At 41.1% G+C, this 27994-nt stretch overlaps 1 protein-coding gene across 2 annotated transcripts; it reads left to right on the top strand.

The window, feature by feature from the left end:
- Nucleotides 1–1283: 1283 nt before the first annotated feature.
- On the top strand, nucleotides 1284–26890 carry DLGAP5 (DLG associated protein 5). Of its 2 annotated transcripts, XM_074909357.1 has the most exons (20): nucleotides 1284–1734; nucleotides 1885–1964; nucleotides 5682–5929; nucleotides 7242–7450; nucleotides 7906–7998; nucleotides 8967–9051; nucleotides 11135–11227; nucleotides 12362–12432; nucleotides 14083–14378; nucleotides 14760–14881; nucleotides 14965–15094; nucleotides 15494–15579; nucleotides 16572–16732; nucleotides 18232–18324; nucleotides 20280–20499; nucleotides 21653–21902; nucleotides 22242–22299; nucleotides 23629–23797; nucleotides 24165–24208; nucleotides 25250–26890. In XM_074909357.1, the coding sequence occupies exons 3-20, from the start codon at nucleotides 5692–5694 to the stop codon at nucleotides 25370–25372; spliced, it is 2541 nt and encodes an 846-aa protein (XP_074765458.1). In that variant the 5' UTR covers nucleotides 1284–1734; nucleotides 1885–1964; nucleotides 5682–5691; the 3' UTR covers nucleotides 25373–26890. The 2 variants fall into 2 exon arrangements, with proteins under 2 accessions (XP_074765458.1, XP_074765459.1); XM_074909358.1 differs by lacking the exons at nucleotides 1284–1734; nucleotides 1885–1964 and having other exon boundaries at nucleotides 5530–5929.
- The last annotated feature ends 1104 nt before the right edge of the window (nucleotides 26891–27994 follow it).

Here is a 27994-nt window from a genome sequence, read left to right on the forward strand (position 1 = left end):
GCTTTATCTTAAAGTGACATTGCAATACTTTAAAATCATGGCATTATTCAAATAATCAAGACCCTTGTGGTGACCTAGATATTGTTAGTGGAAGGTGTCACTGCAGCGTGTTAAGGAAACCCATTCTAGCTTTAACCTAACTAGCTCAGGTGACAACCAGCGAAGGTGCATGGCAGGGCCTGAGCCTGCCAAGGACCCGTTAGGTACTCAGGTTACCAGTTGCCTTGAAGGGTGTACCACTGCCTTATCACTGATGTTATTTGAGCTAGTCAGATTAAAGCCCTGGCTGTAGTGCAGCCATGCTTCTTAAATTCACTATCAACATCCACAGGAGTGGGAATTAGCAAATGCGCCAGTCTGGATGCTCCGAGGAGCAAACAAATAGTGTTTCAGCATGAGGGAATCCTTCAGATGCAAGTTTGCAATTAAAAAAATAATTTTTTGGTTGGAATGAAGATGCTCCTAAACTCCTTTTTTCCCTAAAACTGGTAGTTCAGCATGGCTCATATCATCAGACTGTATCCTGATGTCACAAGGTAGAACTGCTGAATGCCCACAGATTCCACTAATTTGGGAAAAAAAGAGGAGTAACAAAAATCAACAAACACCGAGGACTGCATTGGATTGGAGTCTGTGGGGAGACTACAAATATGAACTCCTTTTGCTGTGGTGTTTAATTGGATCATTTTCATTCCACTGGGGAACCTGGCAGCAGTTGATTACCTCCATACTTATTATCTTACAGTAAATCAATGATTTTAGGATTCGTCCGGATGCTCGAAGTTTGCGAATCTTTGCTGTCTCCCCTGTCAATCTACACAAGGAACCAGGGGGTGACCTTTTTCTGACTCCTACAATCCTCCAGGCACAGAGCTGCTCTCCACTGATCCACGACTGACCGCTACTGTGGGCGACAGCTCTGTGCTCTGACCGAATGGTCTTTAATCCACTTATTGCTGTCTTCATCCACTGTAATCCCCTTCATATAAACATTTAGCGACATTTTACTGTCATGCCGTATGGAGGTCCTGCATTTTTAAGCTGTTTGCAAGTGAAAGAGCTCAAACAAATGAATTCATGACAGTCCTTGATTAGGACTAAACTGTGATAAAGCTTTGCTTGTGTTTTGCTTCATTTGTATCTTTGTTTCCCCAAGACTCCCTAACTGTTTCCCTAGGCCTCTTTGTCTGTTTAGGTAAGATTAAGATGCTCGTTAGGCTTCCTACGTAAATCACTGATAACCGAGACTCAAGACCTTCAGTGGACACTTGGACAGTTCCTGGAATGTGCAAACTAAGATAGGAAGGACTCAAACAAAAGGATACAGAGACCCTGTAATGAGGAGGATGATTTTTGCTGATTTAGGAAGAAGACACCTGGACTTTACTTCACAGCGCATGCTCTGGAAAGAAGGTCAAGTAGCGAACACCGTGAGGAAGACTACTTACTTCTTCCCTCAACCACCGAAGACCCCCAATCGAACTTAGGATGCATGCTCAAAGGGGTGTCAACTTATGTAAATGGATTCCAAGAACTCCTTATCATAAGACAACCCTTCCCAGGAAATCTAATGAATATGTGTGATTTTTTTGTACGTAAAAACTGATGTCCCTCACTAACTCGGGGGAGCCCTTATGGTGGAGAATCCTCAGGGCGACGCCAGCGCTGCTAATAAAGAATACCTGCTTAACAGTAGAAAACTTTACTGTTGAGTCAGTGTCTTTGTTTCACAAGGTAAGGTTGTCCTCCGCTGTTTACCATCTCGCCTGCTGCTCAGCGGTTTCCTGGTTGGCAACAACTCTTTTCTCAAACGCCGTCTACATTTTTGCAGTGCCACCAAGTGGCTGGTCTCTTCCTTAGCATTTTTGCATTGTAATTTTGCAGATTTTTCTTAAACAAACGCGGAACAAACTGCCGTGCAGATGAGAATCGGATTTAAAACAATCCGCCTCAGCAAACTGGAGGTACGATACAAACAAAGGAGAGGATATGGGGGGCAGCAACGGCTCGGCACAACCCCAGGCCACTCGGCGTAAAGGCGGCCGCGGTTCCCGGGGAGGCAGCACGGGCAGGTCGCTGAGGTACAGCCATACACCTGGGAGGGCGGAGTGCGGCCCGCGGGTTCTTCACGCTGCCTCCGAGTCCCCGCGGGGCGTGAGGACGCCGCGGCCTGAGCCACCCCCGGCCCGAGCCACCCCCAGCCCACAGCCAGGTACCGCTCCGCCATCTTAGAGCGGCGCCCCCAGGGCGGGCGGGCCGCCAGGGGAAGGCCTCGCCCCCACACGGCCCTGCGCGCCCAGCAGGACCCGCCTCCCGCACCCCACCAACCAATGAGCGGCAAGCTCCGAGAGAAAAAAATGCTCAGCGCAGCCAATGAGAATCAAAGCGTGGCCATCAGGGGTGACCAATAAACAGCCCGCTCCGGGTTTCCGGTTCTGCCCATCAACGGTCGGCCGTGAACAGACCAATGAGAGCTCGAGGGCGGGCCGAGGCTGGCCAATGAGCGTTGTCATGTGAGATTTGAAAGTGAGCCGAGGCGGGCGCGCTGGGGGGAGTGTGGCGCTGGGGGTCGGCACAGGTATGGCGGGGCCGGCGGCGCGGGGTTTGGGGGGAATCTTATACGGGGTCCTGGGGCGGGGGTCTTGTCCCGGGGTCCGGGCAGTGGTGTCCCCTCTGGGCTGGTCCGAGAAGAGGGTGAGGCGGGGCAGAGAAGGGGCTGAGGGCAGAGTCCTGTGGCGGCCCCTCAGAGCCGCCGTGGGAAGCAGGGACTGGAGACGGTGTTCAGGAGGGGCCCCGTCTCGAAACCATTGAGTCTAGACTTCATTGAGCCCCTAAACTCGTGGGGTTCCCGCTTTAAAAACAGCGATGTCTGCCCTTCCTGCTCTGTCGCTGTTCGGGCCAAAAATGCTAACGGTGCACCTAAAGGTTTTTCATATCCGTATTTTCACATCCTTGGGTTCTTGTGGTGTTGCTGATCAAAAGTGGCTATTCCCTCTTTTTTTTAAAAAAAAAAAAAAAGTCAATTCTCTAAATTTCCACCTTTAATTTTTCTAGTATATGCTGGCCAGTCACAAATCCTTTCTCTTACATAATCCCTTTGTTGCTTTCCTACAACTAGTCTTCACTTGAATTTATACTAGTTTAAGGTCCAGTTAATCTTCGAGATTTCTCTTTGGGCAAGGCACTACTTCAGAAACCATAATTTGGAAAAAAAAGAAAACAGGTGGTTTTGTCCCTGATGTTTAGGACATTGAGTGTGCCATATGTTTTTAATGAGCCCAAACAGATCATGGGTAATCTCTTGTATTGCTTTTACTGACCTGGGGTGCAAGTGTGTAATACCTTTGTGTGAAGCTCTCTGTGTATCTCTGCTTATATTACATTTGCCTTCTTCAAGTTTCAGATGAATTCTCCAGGATTACTTACTGAAATGTAGATGACTTGCTCTTGAGGCTTATTCATGGGAGAAGGCCTTAAGTGGATTTATACTACAATAACTAGGAAAATACTTTTCAAAGTACAAGGTAGACCATGAAAAAACCCTTTAAATGTGTAAAATATTTATCAGTGGCTAAGGCAAATACAGCTTGCCTGATAGATAACAATGTATATTCTGCGGGTATAGGTTATGTTACCTTCCATCAAGGCACTGATGGATGTGTGCACTCTGAAAAGATTGCTGCTGTACTAAAGAACGTGTTAAAGGTAAATTTAGGGAATTTGTCCTGAAAGTTCACAAAAGATGGGTGGATGCTACCTGTTGCCTTCAGGAATGATTTTTCATCCACTGGGCTCAAAAAGCCTGTTTCTTCCAGGAGGTAGATAGTAGAGATATATTCCCGCTAACTGTTTTCTTCATGGCTTTCCGTAATACCATAGGAATTACTAACAAGATCCGCTCAAAGGTGGTTATTGGAGATGCTCATTAACAACTTAAATGTAAATGAAGGCAAGTATGAACTGGAGTAGAGTTAGTCTGATCATTTGCATTATTATTAATTACCTGGCATCTTTAATCAAATTCTGAAAGTTAGGACGTAAGATATTCACAAATTGGGTGGCACTGACATGCACCAGCACTTCCAGGATTATGTGGAAGAAATCCAGTCTCTGATTTGAGTGCTTTGAGCTGAGTTTTGATTTTTTTTTTTTATTCCCTTTTGATAATTTAACTTCCATTGACCATTTCACTCTTCTGCAGCACTGAATGTATTGGGAAAAAAAGATGCAAAATATACCCATTTAGACTTCTGATTCATACATGATCTCCAGTGTCTATTCCAAGCACTTCCATATGGTTATGCAGGTACTGCTGGTGCTGTGCAAGTTACTTGGTATGTGAATGCTGCCATAATGTAGGGGCATAAGGAGCTGCCACTGCCAGCAGTGATGGTATCAAACAGACTTTGTATTCCTCCTTGTAATAGCTCAGATTCTGTCCTTGCTTGCTTTTTCCATAAGTATATACAGTTTTAGAGTATGTTGTTTATTTCTGTACTCTTTCTGTTTATTTTGGTACTCTTCTGACATTGGGGTTTTCAGTTAGGCTGCTGGTGTTGCTTTTGGCTTTTGGTAGCAAATGGAGAGGGAGGGAATTGACTTTAAGAAATCCTGTACACCCGTAGTCAAGGCTGATCTTTTCTATCCAGTTCACTGATGATTCCTTTAGCCTAATCAAAGCTTGCTGTCTTGAAATTAAGAACCTTAATAAAGGACCAATTTACTGGTAAATGAATAACTGCTGGGTGATTAGTTTAGCTGTTTCACCCTTCTTACTGTAAAGCTGTTCTCTGTAAGAAATGGAAGATGAGATTTCTAACACACCCTGTTTGAGGTGGCAGACAGAGTAAGGTTGATTGCAAGAACCCATCCTGACCTCTTGCCAGGAAGAAAGCATGAAACCCTTGACAAGACAGGCTGCAGGGGAAGGAGCTTTTTACATTGCTGTTAGCACAGCATGTACAGACCAACCAACATTTCACAGAATTACAGAATAATCTAGGTTGGAAAAGACCTTGAAGCTCCTCCAGCCCAACCATGACCCTCACCCTGACCGTTCCCAACTCCCCCAGATCCCTCAGCGCTGGCTCAGCCCGACTCTTCAACCCCTCCAGGGATCCCGGGGACTCCCCCCTGCCCTGGGCAGCCCATTCCAATGCCTCACAACCCATTCTGTAAAGTTGTGTTAAGTCTCCTTCAGGTTAAAAAAGTAAGGAGAAATCCTGCTTGAAATAAACACCATTGTATTGCAGTTGCATCCTGGAAACTCAGTTGGGAAGTGTTGCTAAGTATTCTGCTGCATGACAAAAATGCCTTGCCATCAGATAGGGTATAATCTAAATGCTCAGTGGCGATGTTGCTTCCAAGTATTGTCCTACAACCTTGTCATTTACTTGCTTTTCTCCTTAACACGAAAAACATCTGTGTCAGAAACAGACCCTGGCAGTGACACAGTGTCCCCTACTAATTCTGTGTCAGGCTTGTTGACTGCTTAACAAACTAGCCCCTTGAATGCATAAAATAAAATAAGGAAGAATCATTACTGAAATTGTCATTAGAGTGTTCTCTGGTATACATGCAGAAACGAAGAACCTAGGGCTTTGTTTGGAACATGCAAGCTAACAAAAAGGGCAAAACAAAATGTGACAGCTTTTTTCCTAATTGTCACGATTTTTGTCTAGGGTCATCAAGATGGCTGCTACCTCCCAGTTTGCCAGTCGATACAAAAAGGATTTGAGTACCGAAACCCTCAGAACAAAAGTTGCACGCAGAAAATCAATGCTTCAGAAGGAGAACAGACACAAGTTGTTTGAAAAGGGCAGGCAGTTTGGATTGGCAGATGTCAATGTTCAGCTCTCAAAAGAGAGGGGAATTTCTCAACTCAGTGAGTCAAGTGAAATGTGCTCTCAAGAGAACAGTGTAAAACAGAGTAAGTAAAGACAAAGGTTTTTTTTAAATTGTTAAAAATGTCTTTAAGTAGCTTTAGTAACATTATCACAGGAACCTCATTGGAGTCAATGTTTTAATTTGAAGAAAAGGTTTAAGATTTAAAAAACAATGTTTACCAGTTCTAACTGTTAAGAAAATCAAGAAAAGTCTTAATATGGTTTTCTCCTCCTCACTGCCCTGGTGATATGATTGAGGCTTCGCTCTGATTTGTCTGCAGCAGCTAAAGGAAGAATGCATTTTGCTATTAATAGTCAATGGGAAGTCTCTTAAGGATTATTTTGTCGTTGAAATGAAAACCCCTGATCTAAAATCTCGTCTAACATATAACTGGTGTCTGTCATGTGCTTAAAGTATGCTTAGAAATGGGTAACTGTATATTGTAATTGGATATATATAATTATAAATGGGTTGATGCATAGTATAAGTTTATTTTTAAAATTGCTGGGTTTTGACAACTTATCTTTCCTCTCAGAAAATGGGGCCTGGATATATACTGATTTCTGCCTCCCTGGCTCTCCTGGATGCTTATGGTCTAGGGAACTAAATTAATCTTTTAAAATGTTAACAGATTTCTTTAGAAATGTTTTCACCTTCGGCATCTTGATAGCAGAATATTATTGGAGAAAAGAGTGCAGTTCCTATGTAATCATGTCAAATATGAAATCTAAGAATTTTTTATCTTGATTATATTCAATAAATTTTAACTTTAAGTAGATAATAATTTTTCACATAGACATGTAATTCAAGTTTGTCATTATCTTATGGTTTTATACTTTCACATAGCTTCTGCCTGATTTTATTCTCAGCCTAGGGCAGCCTTTGGTATCTAAAGCTGACCTAAACTTCAGCTTTCAATGACATTACAAGTGTCTGAATAGAGAAACTGGTAGAAATAAACTAAATAAGTAGTTAAACTGTTAACTTTAATACTAGTAACCTTGCAGGAACAGGCTGTACACTGTAAACCAGATATGAATTTACAGTATTCCTCAGGTGCAGATTTAGGGAAGTGCATTTGTAAGTTGAAATTTGCCACTGAATACGCTTTTAGTGAGAAGGGCAAAAATAATTAAGAGCATCTAAGCTTTTAGCAAGCTAATAGATCACAGGTACTTGCACTGTAAGACTTTAACTGAAACTTGCAGACACAGATTCCAGACAGTCTGCTCTTTGACTTATTATGTCCCTTTTCTAGCTTGGAGAAGGTTTTTTAAATTTCCTGACTTGCTTATTATTGGCTCAAAAATATCTTCAAGATATTGTAACATGTCTGTCTTCCATCTTTGCTTCAGAACGACCTACAGATGCAGCCACCAAGAAGATTAATGAGCGCAAGGAAATGCTCCAGCGCTATAAAGAAGAAAAGGAGCTTCGAAAACTGAGAGAGCAGAGAGAGAAAGCAAAAAAGGGTGTGTTTAAAGTTGGGTTATATAGACCAACTGCACCTGGATTTCTTTCACTTGTACCTGAAGTTCCAGTGATAGTGAAGCCAAGAGAAAAGGTAATAATAGTAATATTAAATACCTAAATTAAATATATGCAGTACACTATATTAAAATTTCTATTTGCATACCAAATTGTTTGTTATGCCAAAGAAGCAGTTTGTTTTGTAAATAATTTGTAAATATTTTATAATAAGGAACAGTAATGGAATAATTTGTCTCGGTTTTTTAAAACAAAGCTGGAAATAGTACTAGCGATATGTTGATTTTTGTATTTATAACTATGTTCTCAGTTCAAAAACTGGAATGATTAATCCACAAATGAAACAACTAAGTGATTTTAGAACTGGTAACTTGTTTCTATTTAGTCCACTTGACCTTGAAAGTTTTTCAAATTACACACTTGACCCATTTTGCCCTGGCATGTTGCTTTTCACACTTAGGCTTCTTGCCCACTCTGAGTGACAAGGGAAAGGGAGTATGTTAACTCTTGTCTCCTTGGGGATGTTTCCAGGCAGCTCCTGATTTCTCTGGGAGGATTACTCGATCAAAGGCCAAGAACCAAGAAGAAAAAACTGTGATACCAACTGCATCTAAGCACTCTACGGTTTGTGTTTTATATAAAACTTCAGTGAATAAATTTAGAGAAAAGGATACAATTATCCTTCAGACCATAACTTAGGGTTGTATGCTTGCAAGTTGGGTGCTGTCTCTAAGGTGGCTTTCCTGGTGAGAAAGACAAATTAGATCAGAAAAGCTTTTGGCAAGTTTGTCTGCAACGTGCTGAACTGAACTACAGAGAGTTTGATTAGGTCAGTAGAAACAGAAAAGCCCACAGATCTTCTGCATCAGTTTTTCAGTGCAAAATAATGTAGTCAGCAGGGACTGCAAATATGAGTAGAGGCAGTAGTGAGACTGAAGTTACGTACTTTGGTTTTGGCTTGGAGAACCAGTGCATCTGCCTTGAATGCAGAAAGTCTGTCATGAATGCAGATTACGAAGAGTCTGCATTCATTCTTCACTCAAAAATCACTTCAATGTTAGCATATTTTTACTGTGAGTCTTGGCAGTGCCTTCTGCTATTACTTGTATAAAAAAAGTAAGTTTTGCTGAGGAATTTCACCAGCAGTGATCTGTAAAAAGCTATCTTTTGAATCTAGCAATTTTGCCTTACAATACTTGAATGCGTTTGAACAATTTCCAGTCATAACTTTGCAAAGGGACAACTGAGTTAGTATTGATTTTTTTTTTCTGAAAACTGATTTTTAAAATAAGTAATATGTACTTAGATGTGGCAGTCATTGTAACTAGGTTGACAATAAACTGAAACTTTCTGAAATATTTTTCTTCATTCTTTTTCTGACACATCCTTGATTAGTTGGATAATGCATGTTAACACGTGTCTAAACTGAGCTATTTTAGTTATTGTTAATTTCTCTGCTTTTTAAAGCCCTTTGTGCCAGATTATTTGACCATTTGTTTTACTAGAGCCTAGGATAGAAAGATGAGGAAAGAAATTAGCCTGCTTAATTTCTGGGAACTTGATACTTCACACAAAATTATCTTCTCTTGTAGGTGTCTGCCAATGGACATAGTGTGCGCCCTACACAAGCAGGACGTAAACAGATGAGCACAGCCAAAGGAGCTGAGAAAGAGAAAGGTATGAAAGCAGTATGATCCTTATATCCGAATCTGAAAGGATGTGGCTGTTTTGGGGGGTTTTTTGGGGATTAGGGTTTTCTTTTCCTGGGTCAGTAGTTGTGACATTATGGGAAGTAGTCAAGGAACATCTCTGGGAGAGATTGCGGTACACTTTTACGTGTAGGAAACAAGGAGGAGTTTTTAGGACAACTGTTCCTACAAACTATGACAAGGGCAGCAGCTGGCAGATTATCAAACATGTGGCTCTAGGTATCACGTAAACTCCTTGCCTCTGGACTGAGGGAAATGGAATGCAGGATACGAGCTGTCCTGGTTACTGATTGTTCACCCTAGGAAAGGGAAAAGAAAAAGTTCAGTAGGCAGAATTGCATGACTGTGAGCTGCCTTAGCATCTGGGGCTGTGCAGAGCCTTCGAGGTGTCTCAAAGAAGAATATCTGCTGTTACAGAAGAGCAAGTGGAAAGATGAAGAATAGCTGACAAGTAAAATGTGAATTTTCCTTGGTATTGTGAGTAGCCCGAAAAATAGCTTGTTGTAGGAGCTGTGAATATTTTCAGTGAAGTCTTTTTTCTGTCTGTACAGCAAATGTGCTGCTGTCTGTGGTCTCTAAATGAAACTGCTTGGGTAACTCAGCATTGAGAAAGGTTTGGAAAAGGATAACCTACTGGTGAAGCACGTTAGCATGTAATGTTGGAGACAGGAGCCCAACCTTATGATGCACACTAGAGCAACTGAGTAAATGTCATTTACTGAAGAAGACAATGACACAAGTACAATCTTAGGTTTTCACAGCCCCTTCTCTGTCACTTCCTATGTGACAGTTACGTACATTTCTTAAGAAAACAACAATGAAAAAGAAACCAACCCATGACACCTATAAGGGAGTAGAATACTTTTGATTAGAAATTCTTCCCAACAGTAGTGGTGTCCAGTGCCTCAAGTAGATAAGTCACGTAGAATATTGATGTTAATGCAAGATATTCAGTAATTCAAAGTGAAATGACTTTCCGTCACTAACTTAATGAAATCAGCAAGCAGCAGACCTTTATTTAAATAAATATCAGTAGTGCATTCAGTGAATACTGTAAAAATCTGTTATCATTGTTTATATAACAATTAAAACATTTAATTTTTGAAAAATTGTCATCCACTAGACTTGATTATTCCTTCTGTGCTGAAAGAAGGATATGCATTACATGTATTTAAACACTAGCATAGAAGTGTTGGGAAAGTGAATGTCTGGATAAATTAAATGCTGTAGATAGTTATCTAGTATTTTCTTTCCCAACTTGTCGTTCTAGCTTTCACAGAATTGCAGCTTGACGTTAAAAACTTGAATAGCATTAACAGTAACCAAGTGGGGCTACTAGATTTCAGGCAGATATAGAAAGGAAGGATATGAAATAAAGGAACTCCTGTTAAATTTTTCTGTGCTGGAGAACGCTATCATTTTTGAAACATATTAGAAACAGTATTAAATACAAAGATGAAAATTATTAAGATGGGTAATAGAGTGCACAAACTTGTCATATTTTATAAAATATTTTAGGGACAATTTGTCTTAAGAATGCCTTGTTAAATTACATTAAATTCAATCATTAGAATACTTTCATATAATGACCAGGGCATCACTTCGTTACACAGATGGTTTGCTTAAGCTTCCAGCTGTGCAAATAACCATGGCAAGTTATGACTTTAGAAAGCTTCATCTGTAAAATGGGAATGATGTTGACTCTGATTGAAGGGAACGTTGAGAAGGGTTCTTTAAGCTTTGTACTTGGCATCTAGCACACTGGTACCTTAATGCTCCTGGAGGTACTACTGTTCAACAAAGCCATCTTCCCTCAGGATCCTTCAGAGCATTGCTGTGATGCCAAGGCTGAGCTGTGCTGTCCACGTTTAGCACTGCTTGCACTGAACTGACAAAAAAAAAACCAACCAAAACCAGACCCTGTTGATTCTGGTTAACTAATGCAACTGATAATTGCTAGTTTCTGATTTCTACAAAATGTAAACTAGTTATATTATTTGAGTGTAGCTCCTTCTTAAGCTTGCAATCTCTGGAATTCATGTTTCTTACAGTGTTGCAGACTGCAATCCAGACAGCCTCAGATGTAAGAATCACCAGAGCAGCCGCCTCTGCAGCGAGGCAGGTGCTGAAAACAGCTACTGCTGGTAAGTGAGGTGGTGAATATAGCCCTGCTTGCTGATATATAAGTATTTGGAATAGTGTGCTGTAAAGAGATACCATCTAGTACTGGATAAGTGAGCCCTGGAAACAGCATATGTATGTGTATATGCTGCTGTTAGACTCATTGTCAAATGATATACTAAGACAGCTCTGTTGTCTTTAGGATCTTGCTCATATCTCAGGTGCTCTGTTGTGCTGTAGAGATATGTTATCAGCTTGTCCTGAACTGTCTTAGCACACTACATTCTGCTTTGTAACTACCTCCTTTGAACAGATAAACTGTATGTAAATCATGCCAAATTCTCAGGTAAGAAAAGGACTATATCACTTAGACTCTCATCTGGAATTCTGTTGCAATATTTAAATCAAGATGTTGAAACCAACATTGGACAGTTTCCCATAAAATCTGTCAGTGTGGAGCATCAATATCCATATGGTAATTATAAACCGAAGGAACAAAACCGGAACTGGTAAAGATTTGCCAGTTGGTGTACCACTGTGTAAGGACATACTATTAAGTCTGGGATCAGGAACGCTCTGGAAGAGATGAGAGCCTATGATCTTCAGGTCAGGAATTTCTCTTTGTTCATGTTTGCCTGTTTACTAGAATAGAGGAACATGATGAAGGGGAAATTTTCAGTATATGTTCTTGTTCTCAGGATATTCTCTAGAATGTTCTGCAGTGTCATTTGTATTATATATGACAGAAGTTAACCCCTAGGCTGAAAGCACAGCTTTGCTAGTATCAGTTTCAATTCACAAACAGACATCATTGCCATATAGGAATTAAAAATCTGAACTCAAATTGGCTTGACACTATCTCTTCAGCCTTTAAGGTAATAAGGTGACTTTTTTTTTTAGTATATGACACTGTCTAAAGACTAATGACTTCATGAATCTGCTTTCCTTTCTAGGTGATATATCTCTTAATAGGCTGTTAGATCCTAGGCCAGGTTTTCTTCTGAATGAGCTTTTGCAGTTAGGTGTCTGCCCTCTAGCTACCTCCCACTCAAGAAACAAATCTCACCCTGTCTTTAGCCACTGGACTTTTATGGCAATCTTTTGGGGAAAGATAATCAGATGCCTTTTTGACCTTTTGGGAATTTTTCTCATTCTAGGTAACCAGTCACAGAGAAAGACAGCAAATGTAGGAAAGCAGAAGAAAGCCATCAAACCTGATATGATGGAGGTAGGTCATTTAATATTTGCAATGAAAAAACAATAAAACCAATTTAAGAGCCAATAACAGTGTAATTGTAGCTCAGATATACTTGTATTCAAGTATGGAAGTAGTAAGTTCGCTAATAAGATAGATTTTGGGAAGAAACTGTATGTATTTACATTGCTATATTTTAAAAATTAAGATCAAATTTAGTGCCTACATGGATGACTTACTAGTCAAGATCTTCAGTGACTTAAATTAAGACAGGAAGTTCTTACATGACATATCTCACGTCTGATGTTTTAACTAGTGAAAAAAAAAAAAGGCCTGCTCTTCTGGTTTTCTCTAGCATTTGTAATTTTTGTGCAGTTCATTCCTTTTTAAACATGCTCTGAATGTATCCTTTTCCTGCTCAGGTAATGATATGAGACTCTAGAAGCTGAGGAATAAATGCATTTTTGGGTTTTGAACCACCAAAAAATAAAGATGAAAATGTTATTCTCTTCAAGGTAGATGTGATTTATCATCATTAAAGACAGTCATTGTGGTTCTTAGTGTTACTGCTAGAAGAAAACTTTTCTGCCTCTGCGTAGATTCAGCACTGAATTCATCGTAGCCCTCCAACGAGGCTCCCAAACAATTTGCGTAGGCATTTGTGTGCTGACAGTCCTGTGTGAGAACTATCAATGATTTTTCTCCTTTGCACTCTGCTGTTCCCTCTCATCTTGTGTCTCCCTCACGCCTCCCGTCTCTACTCCTGTTTCCATAACTACAGCTGTGCTCTTGTATTGTCTTGAAACTGTTTGTCACGCACAAACACTGGCAGGAGGTAAGAGGCTCTTGCATCTTCGCTTGGGTAAGTACCTCTTCGCAGGCAGGAGTTGGTTGGTGCTGGCAGTGGGTAAACTCTTGCTGTAACCTCAGTCATCTCATTACAAGAAGTGTGTTAAAAGTTTAATTCAAGGCTTGCATTCCAAGCAGGGCTGTCTAAAGTGTAACAAGACTTTCAGTGGATTGAAGATGCATATTTTCGTGAAAAACAATCTCTTTTGGCTGGTTTGAGCTAACGGTATCTCACTATAGGTATCTCAGAAATGTGTTCTGTGTGACTATCTGGTCACTTGTAGGAATGTGACTTCAACTTATTAACTTTTTCCTCCTCTTTTAATGACATTCTGTGGTCCTAACTGCACTTGTCTTGGGCTGCATTCCTCAGCTATCAGCTTATTTTAGCTTGTTCTTCAGTCTTTGGATTAGAGTATGTGTAGAAACTGTGATTATTCAAGAGGCCTAGTTGGATTTGAAGCCAGTAATTCTGCTCTCGAGGAGCTTATCACCTTAAAGCATTTTTTTCTAGCAGTGAGAGCAAGCGTTTGCTAATTTGAATTACTGTTTTAGTAGGTGAGGTGTTTTGCTACTTTAGCCCCTTCTGTGGATTGTTGCATTCCTCATAGCGAAGGAGGAACCACCCTTGTTGCTAGAATGATTTGCAGGTGTCAAAACCAGTTGGACCTGTTGGTAAATCATGACTTCTGTACACTTATGCTATTGTAGAAAGCATCTTACCTGAAACTGTTCCATTCCAGATGGCTTTCAGACAGTCACCCACCCATGCCTGTAGTAAACACTTAATTGATTTGATAATGGAGTTTGCTTTGTCTATTTGTGCTGTTCTAGATAATTCCTTCTAAACTTGAAGTGGATAAAAAAGCTCAAGTGGATCCCGCAATGGAAAGTTCTGCAGCCGATTCTAAACATTCAGTGTTGGTAGAACTTCAACAGAAACAAACATCAGAGGAAAACAAAACCAATTCTGCTCCAGGGAGACCCAGAACACGCTCTTTTGCACCTCAAAACTTTGTGTTTCAGCCATTAAATGGATTAGCGACCTACAAAGTTACACCCATGAGTCCTTCTAGGGCAAGTGCATTTTTGACACCTGTTGCCTTCTGGGATTTTTCTAAATCTCCAGTGTAAGTGTCTGTCTTCTAAGGGCCTAAAATGCAAGTGAACCTCTCTGTGATGATAAAGAATCATCTTGCTATAGTGATTCCCTGTGTAACAGATTGTTGTGATGTTGAAACACCTGATCGTGGTTGCCATCATATCTTAAATGTGGACTTAATAACACTCAAGAAAACAGTATCATCCAGAATTCTATCTGTGCTCCATATAGTGGAGACTGTGCCATATATATCTGCACAGACTTATTCTTTTCAATAGGATTTGCTTGAGTTCTCTAGCAATGTGTGTAAGATTGCCTTCTAGATTGAGAAACGGACATCAAATATAGCCAAATATACAGAAATGCACAATGTGTCTTAACTCTAAATGTACTTTTTGTTTGCTTCCAGTAACATAACTGAAAAATCCAGTGAAACTGAAGCACAAGAGCCTAATTTAAAAAGTCAAGCTTCACCTGCTGATAAAGGCATTCAAGAACAGCAAACCACTACAAGTTTGAAAGAAGAAAAAGGTAGGAGGTTCACATTTAGTTTATTGTTCTAATGTTTCTAGTTTTTACCAGATTCTGAACTAAATGCCTTTTGTATTTTTCAGCAAGTGAATCAGATGAGAAAACTTCCATCCAGAGATCAAATGAGATAATTCCTGTCTCTCCAGATACAACAGCACTTGAAACAAAGTCAGATGATGTAAGAGAGGAAGAGCATGGTGTGGGCTATTTCAGGTTTGTGTTCATCTGTGTCACTTCCCTGTTGTCTGTTCAGAAGGCCTTCATCTGGGTAATGAGACATCTCATCAAGATTAGTTTATGGTGGTTGGTGCCTGTCAGCAGTGACCTGAGTAGGCACGCATTCCTATCTCCCCTTTTGTGTTTTTAGTGCAAGTAAAGAATATAGAATTTTGGAGACTTACACCTTGTCCGAAGTAACACGAGCTTGAAAGCTGTAGAAAAGAAATTGCATCTCAGCCAGTCAGCAAACTGAAATAATGTAATGCCTTCTGCTCAAAGACAGCGTAGCTTCTCTGAAAGCAGAAGGATAGTAACCATGAACAGTCACAAGTTGTGACAGCAGTTAGAAAATTCTTCAAAAACCTTATTTTTTCACTATCCCTTTATTTTTAGAAACATTCTTCAGTCTGAGACAGAGAGGCTGATGTCTCAGTGCCTCCAGTGGGATGGAAAATTTGAGCTGGATATTCCAGAGGATGGTAAGACTAAACTGTAATAGACACTAGAAGGGGTGTTACGGTCACTGAAGGGGACAGAGGGAGGTACATGTGTATCTTTGCAAAATAGCACTGTCTACAGCACTTACTAAAAGTTTTGTTAGACAGCACTTACTAAAAGTTTTGTTAGACAGCACTTACTAAAAGTTTTGTTAGACAGCACTTACTAAAAGTTTTGTTAGACAGCACTTACTAAAAGTTTTGTTAGACAGCACTTACTAAAAGTTTTGTTAGACAGCACTTACTAAAAGTTTTGTTAGACAGCACTTACTAAAAGTTTTGTTAGACAGCACTTACTAAAAGTTTTGTTAGACAGCACTTACTAAAAGTTTTGTTAGACAGCACTTACTAAAAGTTTTGTTAGACAGCACTTACTAAAAGTTTTGTTAGACAGCACTTACTAAAAGTTTTGTTAGACAGCACTTACTAAAAGTTTTGTTAGACAGCACTTACTAAAAGTTTTGTTAGACAGCACTTACTAAAAGTTTTGTTAGACAAGTTTATAGCTGTATCTGCTTCAAGATAAAGGCATGCTTTATCTCCTAATGCTAAAACTTAGGTGTAGTTCTTGGCTTCATAGTGGTTGACACTAAAGTGAGCAAAGTGCATATTGAAATAGTTTTTCTGTTGTCAGTTTTAAGTGTATTTAAATGTATGAACTTTAATCAAGCTGATTTTTTAAAAAAAAAATAAAATTAGGTTTTATTGTAGAATAAATGTCCTTGTCTGGGAAAATGAAGATGACTCATCAGTGCTCATCTTAAAGATAGTAACACTTTTTTTGAAAGAAGCCAGTTTAGAGCAGTTCAGTAGATAGCTATGCTTCATCTGAACTGTATTGCAGGTCTGCAATAGATGAACATAGTTCAAACAATAAACAGATTCCAGACTCTTTAAATCCTTATTGAAATCAACTGTGAAATGATGGATTATTCCAAGATGAACTTCACTTATTGTTTTCTTGTTGCTATCAGCTAAAGATCTCATTCGCACCACAGTTGGTCAGACAAGGCTTCTCATAGCAGAAAGGTTTAAACAGTTTGAAGGACTGGTGGATAATTGTGAATTTAAACGAGGGGAAAAAGAAACAACGTGTACAGACTTAGATGGATTTTGGGATATGGTTAATTTTCAGGTATGTACTTGCATGTTAACCTACTAAAATAAAGTTGATGTTATTTATGAACAATGGATTGAAACGATTTGGTGTTTGAGTATTTGGATTCTGATTTTTTTCATAAATGTAAAAAATTTAGGTCCTTGTTTAACACTTTCTGACAGTGAATAGTACTAGTTGCTATGGTGTGATTTATAATTCATAGACTAGTTCATCCGTTGTATCTTCTTGTGGTCTGTGTATCCTGTTTTTCTCTGGAATGAAGGCCTGTAGCCAAGTCTTATTCTGGTTGGGAGTGAGGATACAGTCACAATGTCTACCTGGACCAAAAGCTGGGAGCTTTTGGAAAATTTCTGAAGCTCACCTGAAAATTAGGGATTCCATGCTTCAGTATGATAATAACACAGAAACTACAGTCACCTTATTTAGGGGTGAGCTTAGGTGGTAGAAAACATCCATCTCCGTTGATGCTTCCATTGGCTTCAGAATGAAATATTCTAAATTACCAGAAGGGCTCTTGACAGTATTTGTAAGTCGGCATTCAACAAAGGAACTTGTAACTAGTTAAATTAAATGTAAAGATGGGTTTATTGTTAAGGTCATAGTCATAGGTCTTAAATTCCCTCCAGAAAGCAGAAGGGATTGATCTGCTGCTTCAGAGATATTTGAGGGCAGCTTTGTTAGAACCAGCAACTTAAAAAACAGGGTTTACCTATGCTTACTATGTGTCAGCTCAAGTTTCTCCTGAGCCTCACCACCTTTTCCTTTAGATAAACTTGGAGTAACAGAATTGCTCACTCTGTCCCTGTTTGCATTTGGTTTTTGTTTGTGTCCTCTGAGTTTCAGGGAGGATGTAAAGGACTTGTCACTTCAGTGACTGATCTGCTGTACATAAATAAGCCTTGTGTAGCCTTACTAGCAAATGAGGCAAATGCCTCCCTTACAGAGCCTGTGGAGAACAAGGCTGTTGTATGGAGCATCAGTCAGGGAGGAGGTGATGCTGCAGAGCTCGTTTGTCACGAGCAAGCAGGGATTGCATCAGGAAGCTGTTCAGGCCAGCAGTTTAAAAGAGTAAATGAGCTTGCATGGTGTGTTTCCTACATAATGGGAGACTTGTGCTTGTTTGGGTAAAGACTGTTATGCAATGTGTTCTTTTACATTCTTTAAATATGACCAATGTCCAAGTGATTAAGTTCAGTACAAGAACAGGTTGTAGACCAGCAACTTCGTTTTAGATGTTAGATCTTACTGAACAATTCCATACTTCCCCTACTAACTACAGAAATGAGACCAGTCTTGTCATCTAATTTGAAGCTTGTGTATGGTAGCGTAACCTTCATGTCAATTGTATAAGAACACTGAATACTTTAAATCAGTTGGTGTCTTAATTTGCTTCTGTATTTAAAGCAAAAGTACTTAAATGCATAACTGTGCTTAAATTTTTATGAAACGCTATTCTATTGTGAATCTACTAAGTCTTGAAAATTAAACCTGGACTTTTCTCGGCTTTCCAATAGATTAAAGATGTGAATAAAAAATTTGATAATCTGAAGAAGCTTCAAGACAATGAGTGGCAACCACTTGATGTCCCAACCAAAGCAACTGTCAAGGTATGAATAGCCCTTAAAGTCTGTGTCTCAAGGCATTGAGATGCAGCAGAACTATCTAAAATAACTAGTAAACTGCTATTGCAGTAATGAATACTCTTCTTTAAATGGAAGTTCTGTCTGAAGCCCTACTCATCTGGCTTCTTTAGATGTTAATGTGTAAAAATTCAGTGAAATTCCTCTCAAGATGCACCCTTCTCCCTTGCATATCTGAAGTGCACTTGTATTAGTTGCTGTTGGTAATGCTAGTTGCCTCTTTTGGCTCGGCAGATTAGAACTAAGAATTAACAATTGACTCTTTTGGAGTCCTTGGACTCTGTGCTAGTACGGCAAATCTATTAAATTTAGAATAGAAATTTACCCTTAAGATGCAGAACGCTTTGTCTGGGCTACTGGCGTTGGCACTAACTGAACTGAAAAGGAAACCACACAGAAGTTTGGCAGCGACAGACAGTTTTGAACAGTGAGTGCTAAATTATAATGGCATCCCATTAAGACAGCACCATGGGTAGCATTAAACTAGTAGTTTAAGCACAGATGGATCTGACACTATCCAAAATAACTTATTGCTTTAATAAAAGCTATTTTAACTACTCTTTGGTTTGGAATACATAATTGCTTCTAATGACTGAACATCAAGTCGTATTCATGTTGCCAAAACTCCATCCAGTTCCTTGAGACTGCTCAACTAATTATGAAAATCATGAGCTTCAACAAGGCCAAGTGCCAGGTCCTGCCCTTGGGCCACAACAACCCCAGGCATCTCTACAGGCTCAGGGAGGGGTGGCTGGAGCTGTCTGGAGGAGAAGGATCTGGGGGTTCTCACTGACAAGCAGCTGAGCAGGAGCCAGCAGCGTGCCCGGGTGGCCAAGAAAGCCAACAGCATCCTGGCTTGGATTAGAACTAGTGTGACCAGCAGGAGCAGGGAGGTGACAGTCCCCCTGTGCTCGGCACTGGTGAGGCCACACCTGGAGGGTTGTGTCCAGGTTTGGGCACCTCAATCCGAGAGAGATCTGGAGGGGCTGGAGCGAGGGCAGAGGAGGGCAACGAGGCTGGGGAAGGGTCTGGAGAATCAATCCTGTGAGGAGCCAGGGAAGGAGCTGGGAGTGTTCAGTGTGAGGAGGAGGAGGAGGCTGAGGGGAGCCCTCATCCCTCTCTGCAGCTCCTGACAGGACATTGCAGAGAGGGTGGTGCTGGTCTCTTCTCACAGGGAATTAGCGATAGAACAGGAGGGAACGGCTTTAAACTGCAACAGGGGAGGGTCAGACTGGACATTAGGAAAAAAATTGTCACAGAAACGGTGGTCAGAGAGTGGAATAGGCTGCCCAGGGAGGGGGGGAGTCCCCATCCCTGGGTGTGTTTAAGGGTCGTTTGGATGAGATGTTGGGGGATGTGGGGTAGGGGAGAGCTTTGTAGAGTCGGTCCGAGGGTTGGACTCGGTGATCCTGAGGGGCTTTCCCAACCTGAAGGATTCTGTGAAAACGATATGAAGGTTGGTAAGGAACTCCAGGCACAGAAAACTGGAGGGAATGTAGTCTGTGCAAGCTGCTGGTAAATGTCAGAACCCTACAGATGGTACAAGACACTAAACTTCCTTCAAAAAATTGAGTGCCAGGAGAGTCTTCACTGGCTGACTGGTGTCTGTCCTGTGTTTGCTTTATCTCCCTGCCACTAGGAGTCCCTGTATCCCACTCTTTTTAACTGGAGTTGTCAGAAAAAAAGTTGTACTGAGTATTTCTGAACTGCAGTAGGAAAAATTCTTAACGTTGTCATCACAAAGTAACCTAAATAGTTGAATGACAGTCCAAGACACTGGGGAGATGAACAGGGGCTTTGCCCTCAGTGTGTCTCTTGCCTGTTGCAGTCTCTGTGTGTGACCAGCAGCTCTGTAGATGTTGATGTGCAACTGCTTCTGTCCAAAGCTTCCAGATGTGACTGAGACTTTCTTACCATTTCAGAAGACGACTGTTCCAAATGGGGTGTCTAAACCAAAGCTGGGAGCAGCTGGCAGAACTGCTGCCCGAAACCGTCTCGCTGCTGTAAAAGCAGCTATGAGGGCTAAAATGAATCATGATGGTGCTGGTGATGGTCCACATCAGGAGAAGCTACCAGAAGTAGAAACAGTAGTTTTTGAAGCAGGATTTTTCAGAATTGAAAGCCCTGTGAAAACCTTTCCAGGTGGGTGAAGCTTAATCATGATTTCTATGACCTGAAAATACCAAAGAGAGTTTAACCAGTCACACTGGGGAGAGGAACGATGTTGTTTATACTGGATACACCTTCAGTACTGGACACAATTAATATTTCAACTAGTGGTTAATTACGTCAGGGGACCAAAGAAAACTGTTCTACGTGAATGTGCTGATCTGAGTGATCATGGCAACATAAAATCACTGCTCAGACAGAGGTAAAAGCAGTTGCTTCATGGTTTTTCAACACGTGTTTAACAATGAAGTTTTAATCTAAGTGTTCCCAGACTTAGCTGATGAACCTGTTCATCAAAGTCAGTGCAAGCTAATGTCCTTTATTTGTACCACAGGAGTTGGATTTCTTTTTTTTTTAAACTAAATCACTTGCAGTGCTGTCTTTAAAGCTGCAAAAAAAGTGTCCCCTTAATCTGTATTCATACTCCATAAGATTGTAACGTATTCCAGTCTGTTATAAAAGCTGTTTAATAGGTTTTCTGAGCAGATGCTCAAAACACAACTTTATTTTCAGTATCTAATCACAATCTATGTGAAGCCAGTATTTTCAGCAGTCCTTGATTCTTTGGGAACCATTCTGCTTCTCATTTCTAGATCATAAGTTGACTTTGAACTTCCCAGGTTTTTTGTGTAGATCTCTTTCCTTATCACAAGACTAGCAATTTTTTTCATATGCCTCTTGTTAGTAGAGAAGACCTTCTGAAAAGCTTTGAGCATCACTGGGTTGAAGCAAGCTCTAGCAGAGAATCTGTTATAAAAAATCGATTCTGAATCTGTCTTCTTCGTTCTATTAAAATTACCTACTGTGAAAGATGGAGATTCATGACAGTTTTCACCAGATGGACTTGTTAAGAACAGCAAGTCTCATTATTTCAGGTTCTTTGTGAAGGGATAGTCATTACTAAGTTGCTTGGCTGGAGTTAAAGTAGTTTTGTAACTTACCGACCTACTCTGGTCAGCTCTTTGCAATTTCTTCTTTCAGTGTATGTAAGATTTCAATGTAGTATTTGTATAAGACAATTCACCAATCAGAAAACAACGGTGTTCCTGGCTAGAATCCAAACAAACAGTTAACTTCATCTTCTGGAAACTGCTGTAGTAATGAAACATGAAACACACTTTTTCAGGTTTGCTTTCAAAGACACCTCTTGGATCTTCCTCGCGCACTTCTGGAAAACTGTCCACTCCAAGATCATCCAGTAGAGCTTTGCTTCAGAGCATCCCTTCCGTTCTTCGTAACCCCGAGGATACAACTGCAAAACAAACAACACCAGTGCTCAAAGGCTTCCACCCAGCACAAAATTTGGAAATGCACCAATTTCCCACTGGAAAAACTCCCTCACTGGAAGAACTTCCTGGTGGTTTTCTTGAACAAAGGTAGACAAGTTAAGGCAGTTTTTAATTAACTTTGTACAAACAATTTTATAGTTCTAACTGAAAGAATTAATATAATACCTATTAAATGTTACCTTCCAATTTAGCAGTGGTAAAGGTTGCAAAGTCCTTGTGACTTTTCCTTCCCTCAAGCAAATACTCAGATCTTTGCCCAAATCTAATCTCACTGCTGAGGTAGAAGTTTATTTTTTGCCCAGAAAATCCGATAGAGCTGACCAGTGCCAAACAAGCATAACTGCAGAATTGTAAGGTTGGTTGGGTAAGTCAAAAGGTGATTGAAGATGATTGAGAAGAATTAAAACATTTCGGTTTCTCTTTCAGCGTTTCTGCAGCTGAAGAACAACACTGTCCTGCTGCTGGCACAGCAGAGGGGACTGAGGTAAGTCATGCAGAGTTCATGTGCAAAAAAACCCCCACTTTATTAGCCCCAGACACTTGGATTTCTGATCAAATCCTCATCAAGATACCTGCTGTATTCCTCAGGCTGGTGCTTTTTCCTGCTCAGTGTGGACACAGGTGGGGACTGCTGCAGTTTGGCGACCTTGTCCAGCTCTTTGGGAGCCACCTTTTGTTGGCTGCTGTGTGATGACACTTGCCACTTGGGCAAGCAATGCTCCTTGAAGTCCACTACCTGTTTTCTAGTGTGAATTTTTTTAAAATGCTTTTGCATTTGGGCACCATGACTAAAGGCAACAGTGGTATTTAGCCCTCTGGGTCCTCATGCTGCTGTAGCAGAACACTGGGCTGTTTAAAGTTTATTGTATATTGTTCAAAGTTATAGCAAGAGCAGTGTTACTAATACCAGTATCAGAGTTCAGAAGTCCATGCCCTGAAATGTCTGAGGACTTGGTGACTTGCCTACATTTAAGTAGCCTTAAAAAACAAGAAATGCTGACTCCGTAGTTTAGATAATACTGTGCTACTCAGTGAAGGCCAGTGCTTTGCAGTTAATCATCCTTCAGTACTTTTCATTGGAAAAGAAGTATCTTGATTTTTGTTTGTTACTGTTCAGATCTGTGTATGACTACAGCAGTTCCCGCCCCCACACACGCCTTATATATATTTTTTTTAAATCTTGATTACTAATTTGTTCTTATGCCTTTTACTTCATTCTTTCCCTATCAAATGAGAAATAGCTCGTTGGTGATGTCACTCTCTGAGGAAAACTGTGGTAATCTTTAATTTGCATTGTTGCTGATCAGTTTTTCTTAAGGTAAAGTCTCATTAGAGAACATCCTCAGAATGTTTTGGGCAGTTGAAGTTCAAAATCTTCTTCTGTGTGGAAGAATTTCCTTTATACTAAGAGATTATCAAGCTTACAAGGGTATTTGGGAAATAGTTCCTGTGTTAAACTGTGAGCCTTGTCCTGCCTGTGCTTTGTACCATGCCTGGAGTTAAAACCTGTCTTTCCTGAATTGTCCATAAAAACTGCAGGCTGGGTGTATGCACTTGGTGTGACATGACAGGAACATGCTGCTTTCTGTGAATGCAGATCCCCTTGAATGTCTTGGCTACTCTTTCACTTTCATGCTTTTTGCATCAAAAGCTGGCAAACTTTCTTTTATTGCAGGCAAAACAGAAAATAAGAAAGCTTCCTCGTGTCATAGGTGCTGCCTCATGGCCAATTTCACTGATGCTTTCCTTTTGGCTGCTGCAGACATCTTAGCCTCTCAGAGGGCAAGGAACAGTTAAAATTCCTCTTTTTCAGATGCTGGAAAATTCTATCAGTGAATTAAAAGTAATGGATGGCATGGAAGAGATGGAACTATCTGCTGCAGAACAACAAGGACAAGATATTGTCATGTGCAGCCCGGAGAAGGAGATCTGCCCAGAAGCTAACTTTGATTACTCTGGAGAACCAAAAATACATCCAACAGGTGCTTATCTTAAAGCTGCTTAGTACAGTTTGTGTGGTATTGCTGGGGCCTTATGTTTATTCTAAAGTTTTATGGAGGTCTAAGTATTACTCTTTGAAATCCCTGTCATTGTAGCTTGCTTAATCTCTGTATGCTGTTAGCAAAACCTCCTTTAGCAGGGCTTGCACATGAGCAAACAGTGCCCCTTGGGTTTTTCTGTAGAGTTTCCATGTGATATGTGAAGGAGAAAGCTCATGTAAAAGGCTTGAAGTAAATACAGACAGTTTAGGGTTTGCTTTCTTTCAGTAAATGCAGAAAACAATACCTGTTTCTCAGCTTTGGCAGCATCAGACACTTTTTAAAAAAAAAAAAATTTCTTATTTTTCAGATGTTTCATGTAGTGATTTGACATCCATTGGCAGAAATCCTTTGGTAAGTTGACCTTCAGGTTTATTTGACTAAGACAATCAGCCTGTTACAGTCCTGTTAACCTTTCCTACAGAATCAGTTACTGCACGAAGTAAACTAAACTCTGCAAGATGTTATCAAGCCAGTTCATATAACTTACTCTAAATACAAGCCACGATTCCTGTCTCCCTGCTCAGGCTCACACTGTTATTCCTTGTGGCACATGAGTGTAGGATGAATTGAGACATTTGTAACAGAAGAATGTCTGATTCTTAACAGATTGATCCTTTAAATAATATTTATTGTAAGTATTTACCAACATAATGAAATGCCTGGTCTTTTTCCTCTACTTCCTTGGAATTTTTCAGGTCTGTCCCATCCATTTTTTTATAGCTTTGACTTGTAGAGCTGGAAGGAAGATTTAACAGGGAAAAGCAGGTGTGCAAAAACTTTAAAACTGTGAAAATAATTTGGATGTGGAGTTTCTTGGGTCTCGTGAAAAACCCTTTTTAAAATATGGATTACTTATCTAGTGATGAGCGTCTTCAAAATGGACCACATATCCACTTTGTATTTTATGTCTGGACACAACCTTGCAAAATGTCTGTTGGGAGAGCCACAGTATTTACAGTGGTACATGATTTTGACCTGCAGCAGTTGCTTTGAAACAATATCTTACATAAGCAAGCACATTTTAGTATACTGGCATCTACTGAATCGCTGCAGGCTTCAGCTCTGCCCCCCAGATCGGGTGCTTTGCTTATTCTAGAGCTGCAGTGTGTCCACAGGACTGGGTGAGAGGCAGGAGGATTGCAGGCTCCTCCTGTCCCCTTGTCAAGAGCATTTTCTGCTAGTTTTTGTCCCACAAAAGTGAAGCAAACAGGCTCCTACCCTACCTAAGCAGCTGCCCAACAGTAATTACCATTGGTCTGGTGGTGACACAGTTGTCATTAGAGAGAGGGGGATTTGCCATTAGCTGCTTTCATGTGTCACCCCAGTGCTGTTTTGCAGAGCAGACAACTGCTCCTCAAACACTTACTTCACACTCTGATCTCTCCCCCGCAGCCCATGCTGAATGCTGAGCTTCCCTTCACTCCAGTCAAAAGCAAAGCCCAGAAGTTTGCAGCAGCTGAAGCATTCAGTGACCTTATTGTATTTTCTCCCCTTTCTCCTTCTGGGGAGAAATGAAGAGTGACTTGAAATTCAAAATGTGTAAATTGTATTAACAACAAACCCACGGAGGATATCTGGAATACGCTGCTACCCTGGAACTGTGTTCTGAGTGAATGAATACCTTTAGTATTTTGGAGTTTATTAAAATATTTTGTAACCTTATGGGGCAGTCGTGCGCTGTAAGTACTGCTGTACGTTAGTAGCAGCGTGTTTGGTTATACCTGTTATATCCAGATTGCATATTTTTAACTACAGCCTGAAATATTTTTATTTTTCTATAATTTCATGTTTTTCCTGTCTACTCCAAGTTGTAAAACTATTCCTCTTTTAAGCTTTTCTGTCCTGACCTTACCACAGGAATTATTATTAGAAGATGCCTCCCAGAGTGGCTGTACCTGTGCCCTGTTTCTGATGGGAGGTCACCTCTGGGGACAGGACTGGGCCTGCTGCCTCCCCCAGAGCATGGTTCCGTACTTAGTGCTGCTGTCAGGGGCCTGTTGCACCCTTGGGCTCTGGCATTCTGTGCATTAACAACTGCTAATTGGCATCTGCTCAGGGTTTGATGCGGGCCATTCTTTCCTGTGGGAGTCTGCTGGGTGTTTACTTGCTTTGTTAGTAGTAGAAAATATCTCAGCACAAGGATTTCTGAGACAGATAATATCTTTTCCTGGCTGTGTATTAAAATAGGGCATTGATTATTATTTCCTTTAAGGACTCGGTTATCTGTTGAGCATCTTGAGTACCCTCAAGCCAAACTCTATTCTCTCTGCTTTTTCATGTGAAAATCTCTCAGGCTCTTTGAACACTTGACATGTAAACCTCAGCCTCTTCTCACATCTTGTTCCTTATGCATTCTCCTGTCTGGACTGTAATATATTTATGCATAAGAGCACACCAGTTATACTCTATATTTGAGTAATAGTATTAGAGTACTTGTAGTTGCTATATTTTTCAGTGATACCTAACTGGGCTGCTTTTTTGTTATGGTGATCTTAGTGTAATACACACATTCTTCCACTAGCCTTTATTTTAAACCGAAATCAATTCAAATCCCTCAGCAGCAAGTGTTGCCACTACAGCTGGGGGATCTTGTCTGACAGAAGTTTTAACCTGGAAGCTGTGTACTGGTTACACTGAAATAAATAGAGGAAGCTGATGTGATTTGGTGTTACTGTGTTGGAGCCAACTTCCTCCTTCCTAAACTCTAGTTGTAGTGGTTCTAGGCTACTGCATCTGCTGGAAATTTTAACCTTGTGCTTGTTGGGATGTGACAGCTCCAAGTATAAATGACACAACTGTTATAAAAGAGTATGAGACATACCAGAGATCCTTGAAAACTTCAGTCCTGGCTCTTGCACTGTTCTTGTTTTGCAGACAAGACCAGAAGAATGACTCACAGAGAAGGGAACATACTTTACTTTTTTTTTTTTTTTTACCATTCTGACTCATGAGGTGAACTTGCCAATAAACCTCCCCACCCTTAAAACCAGTCTTGACTCACACAGAAGTGATGAGGGAAAGAAGCAGGAGGCTTGTGACGCCTTCCCCAGAGCACGTAACGCTTGTATAAATCGGGTCTCCCTTGCAGATAGAACAGGCCTTTAAAATGAAGGAGAGGGGTAACTTTTCTAGCTGGGGTCTGGGAGAGAGATTTTGCTGCTTCCAGTTCCAAACCCCCTCTGAAACACCTCATGCTAGTTGGGATCAGAGACTTGAGTTTTCCAGCGATTCCTGGTGGACAGAATCAGTGAGGTGACACTTCTGTGAATTACACACAACCCAGTCCCAGCCTGATCGCCCCCCTCCTCCTCCCCTGGGGGGAACTTCAGTCCTTCTCTGCATTGTTTTGAGTCCTTTTGTGAAAAAGGAATTACTGCTCTACCTAGCAGAGCAACTGAGGCTAAAAATACCAAGTTCCTACCTGCTGCTGCTACTTGGAGAAGATGGAGTTGGAGATTGCTGCTCCTGTTCACAGGACCAGGGGCGGCAGGATCCTGCGACTGCTTTGCCCATTGGGTAACGGAGCTGGGGCAGGGTCTGGAGCACAGGTCTGCTGGGGAGCGGCTGGGGGAACTGGGGGGGTTCAGTCTGGAGAAGAGGAGGCTGAGGGGAGACCTCCTGGCCCTCTGCAACTCCCTGCCAGGAGGGGGCAGAGAGGGGGGATGAGTCTCTGGAGCCAAGGAGCCAGCGCCAGGCCCCGAGGGAATGGCCTCAAGCTGCCCAGGGCAGGGTCAGGCTGGCTCTGAGGAAGGATTTCTGTGCAGAAGGGGCTGTTGGGCGTTGGAATGGGCTGCCCAGGGCAGGGGGGAGTCCCCGGGATCCCTGGAGGGGTTGAAGAGTCGGGCTGAGCCAGCGCTGAGGGATCTGGGGGAGTTGGGATCTGTCAATGTTAGGTTAATGGTTGGACTGGAGGAGCTTCAAGGGCTTTTCCAACCCAGATGATTCTGGGATTCTGTGAAGCCTTCCTCTGCATACAGCTCAACCAGCTCCTCATCTTTTGTCAAAAATATTCTCTGTCTCTGCAGCAAGAATTCAGATGCATCCACATCTGAACTCGGCTCAAAGGATATTGTGTCTTCTGAGATATTACTGAAACCAAGTTTTACTTGTGAAAGCATGTTTTATTACCTCAAAGTA

The sequence above is a fragment of the Athene noctua genome, chromosome 6 (assembly GCF_965140245.1).
Source record: "Athene noctua chromosome 6, bAthNoc1.hap1.1, whole genome shotgun sequence".
Taxonomy (NCBI): domain Eukaryota; kingdom Metazoa; phylum Chordata; class Aves; order Strigiformes; family Strigidae; genus Athene; species Athene noctua.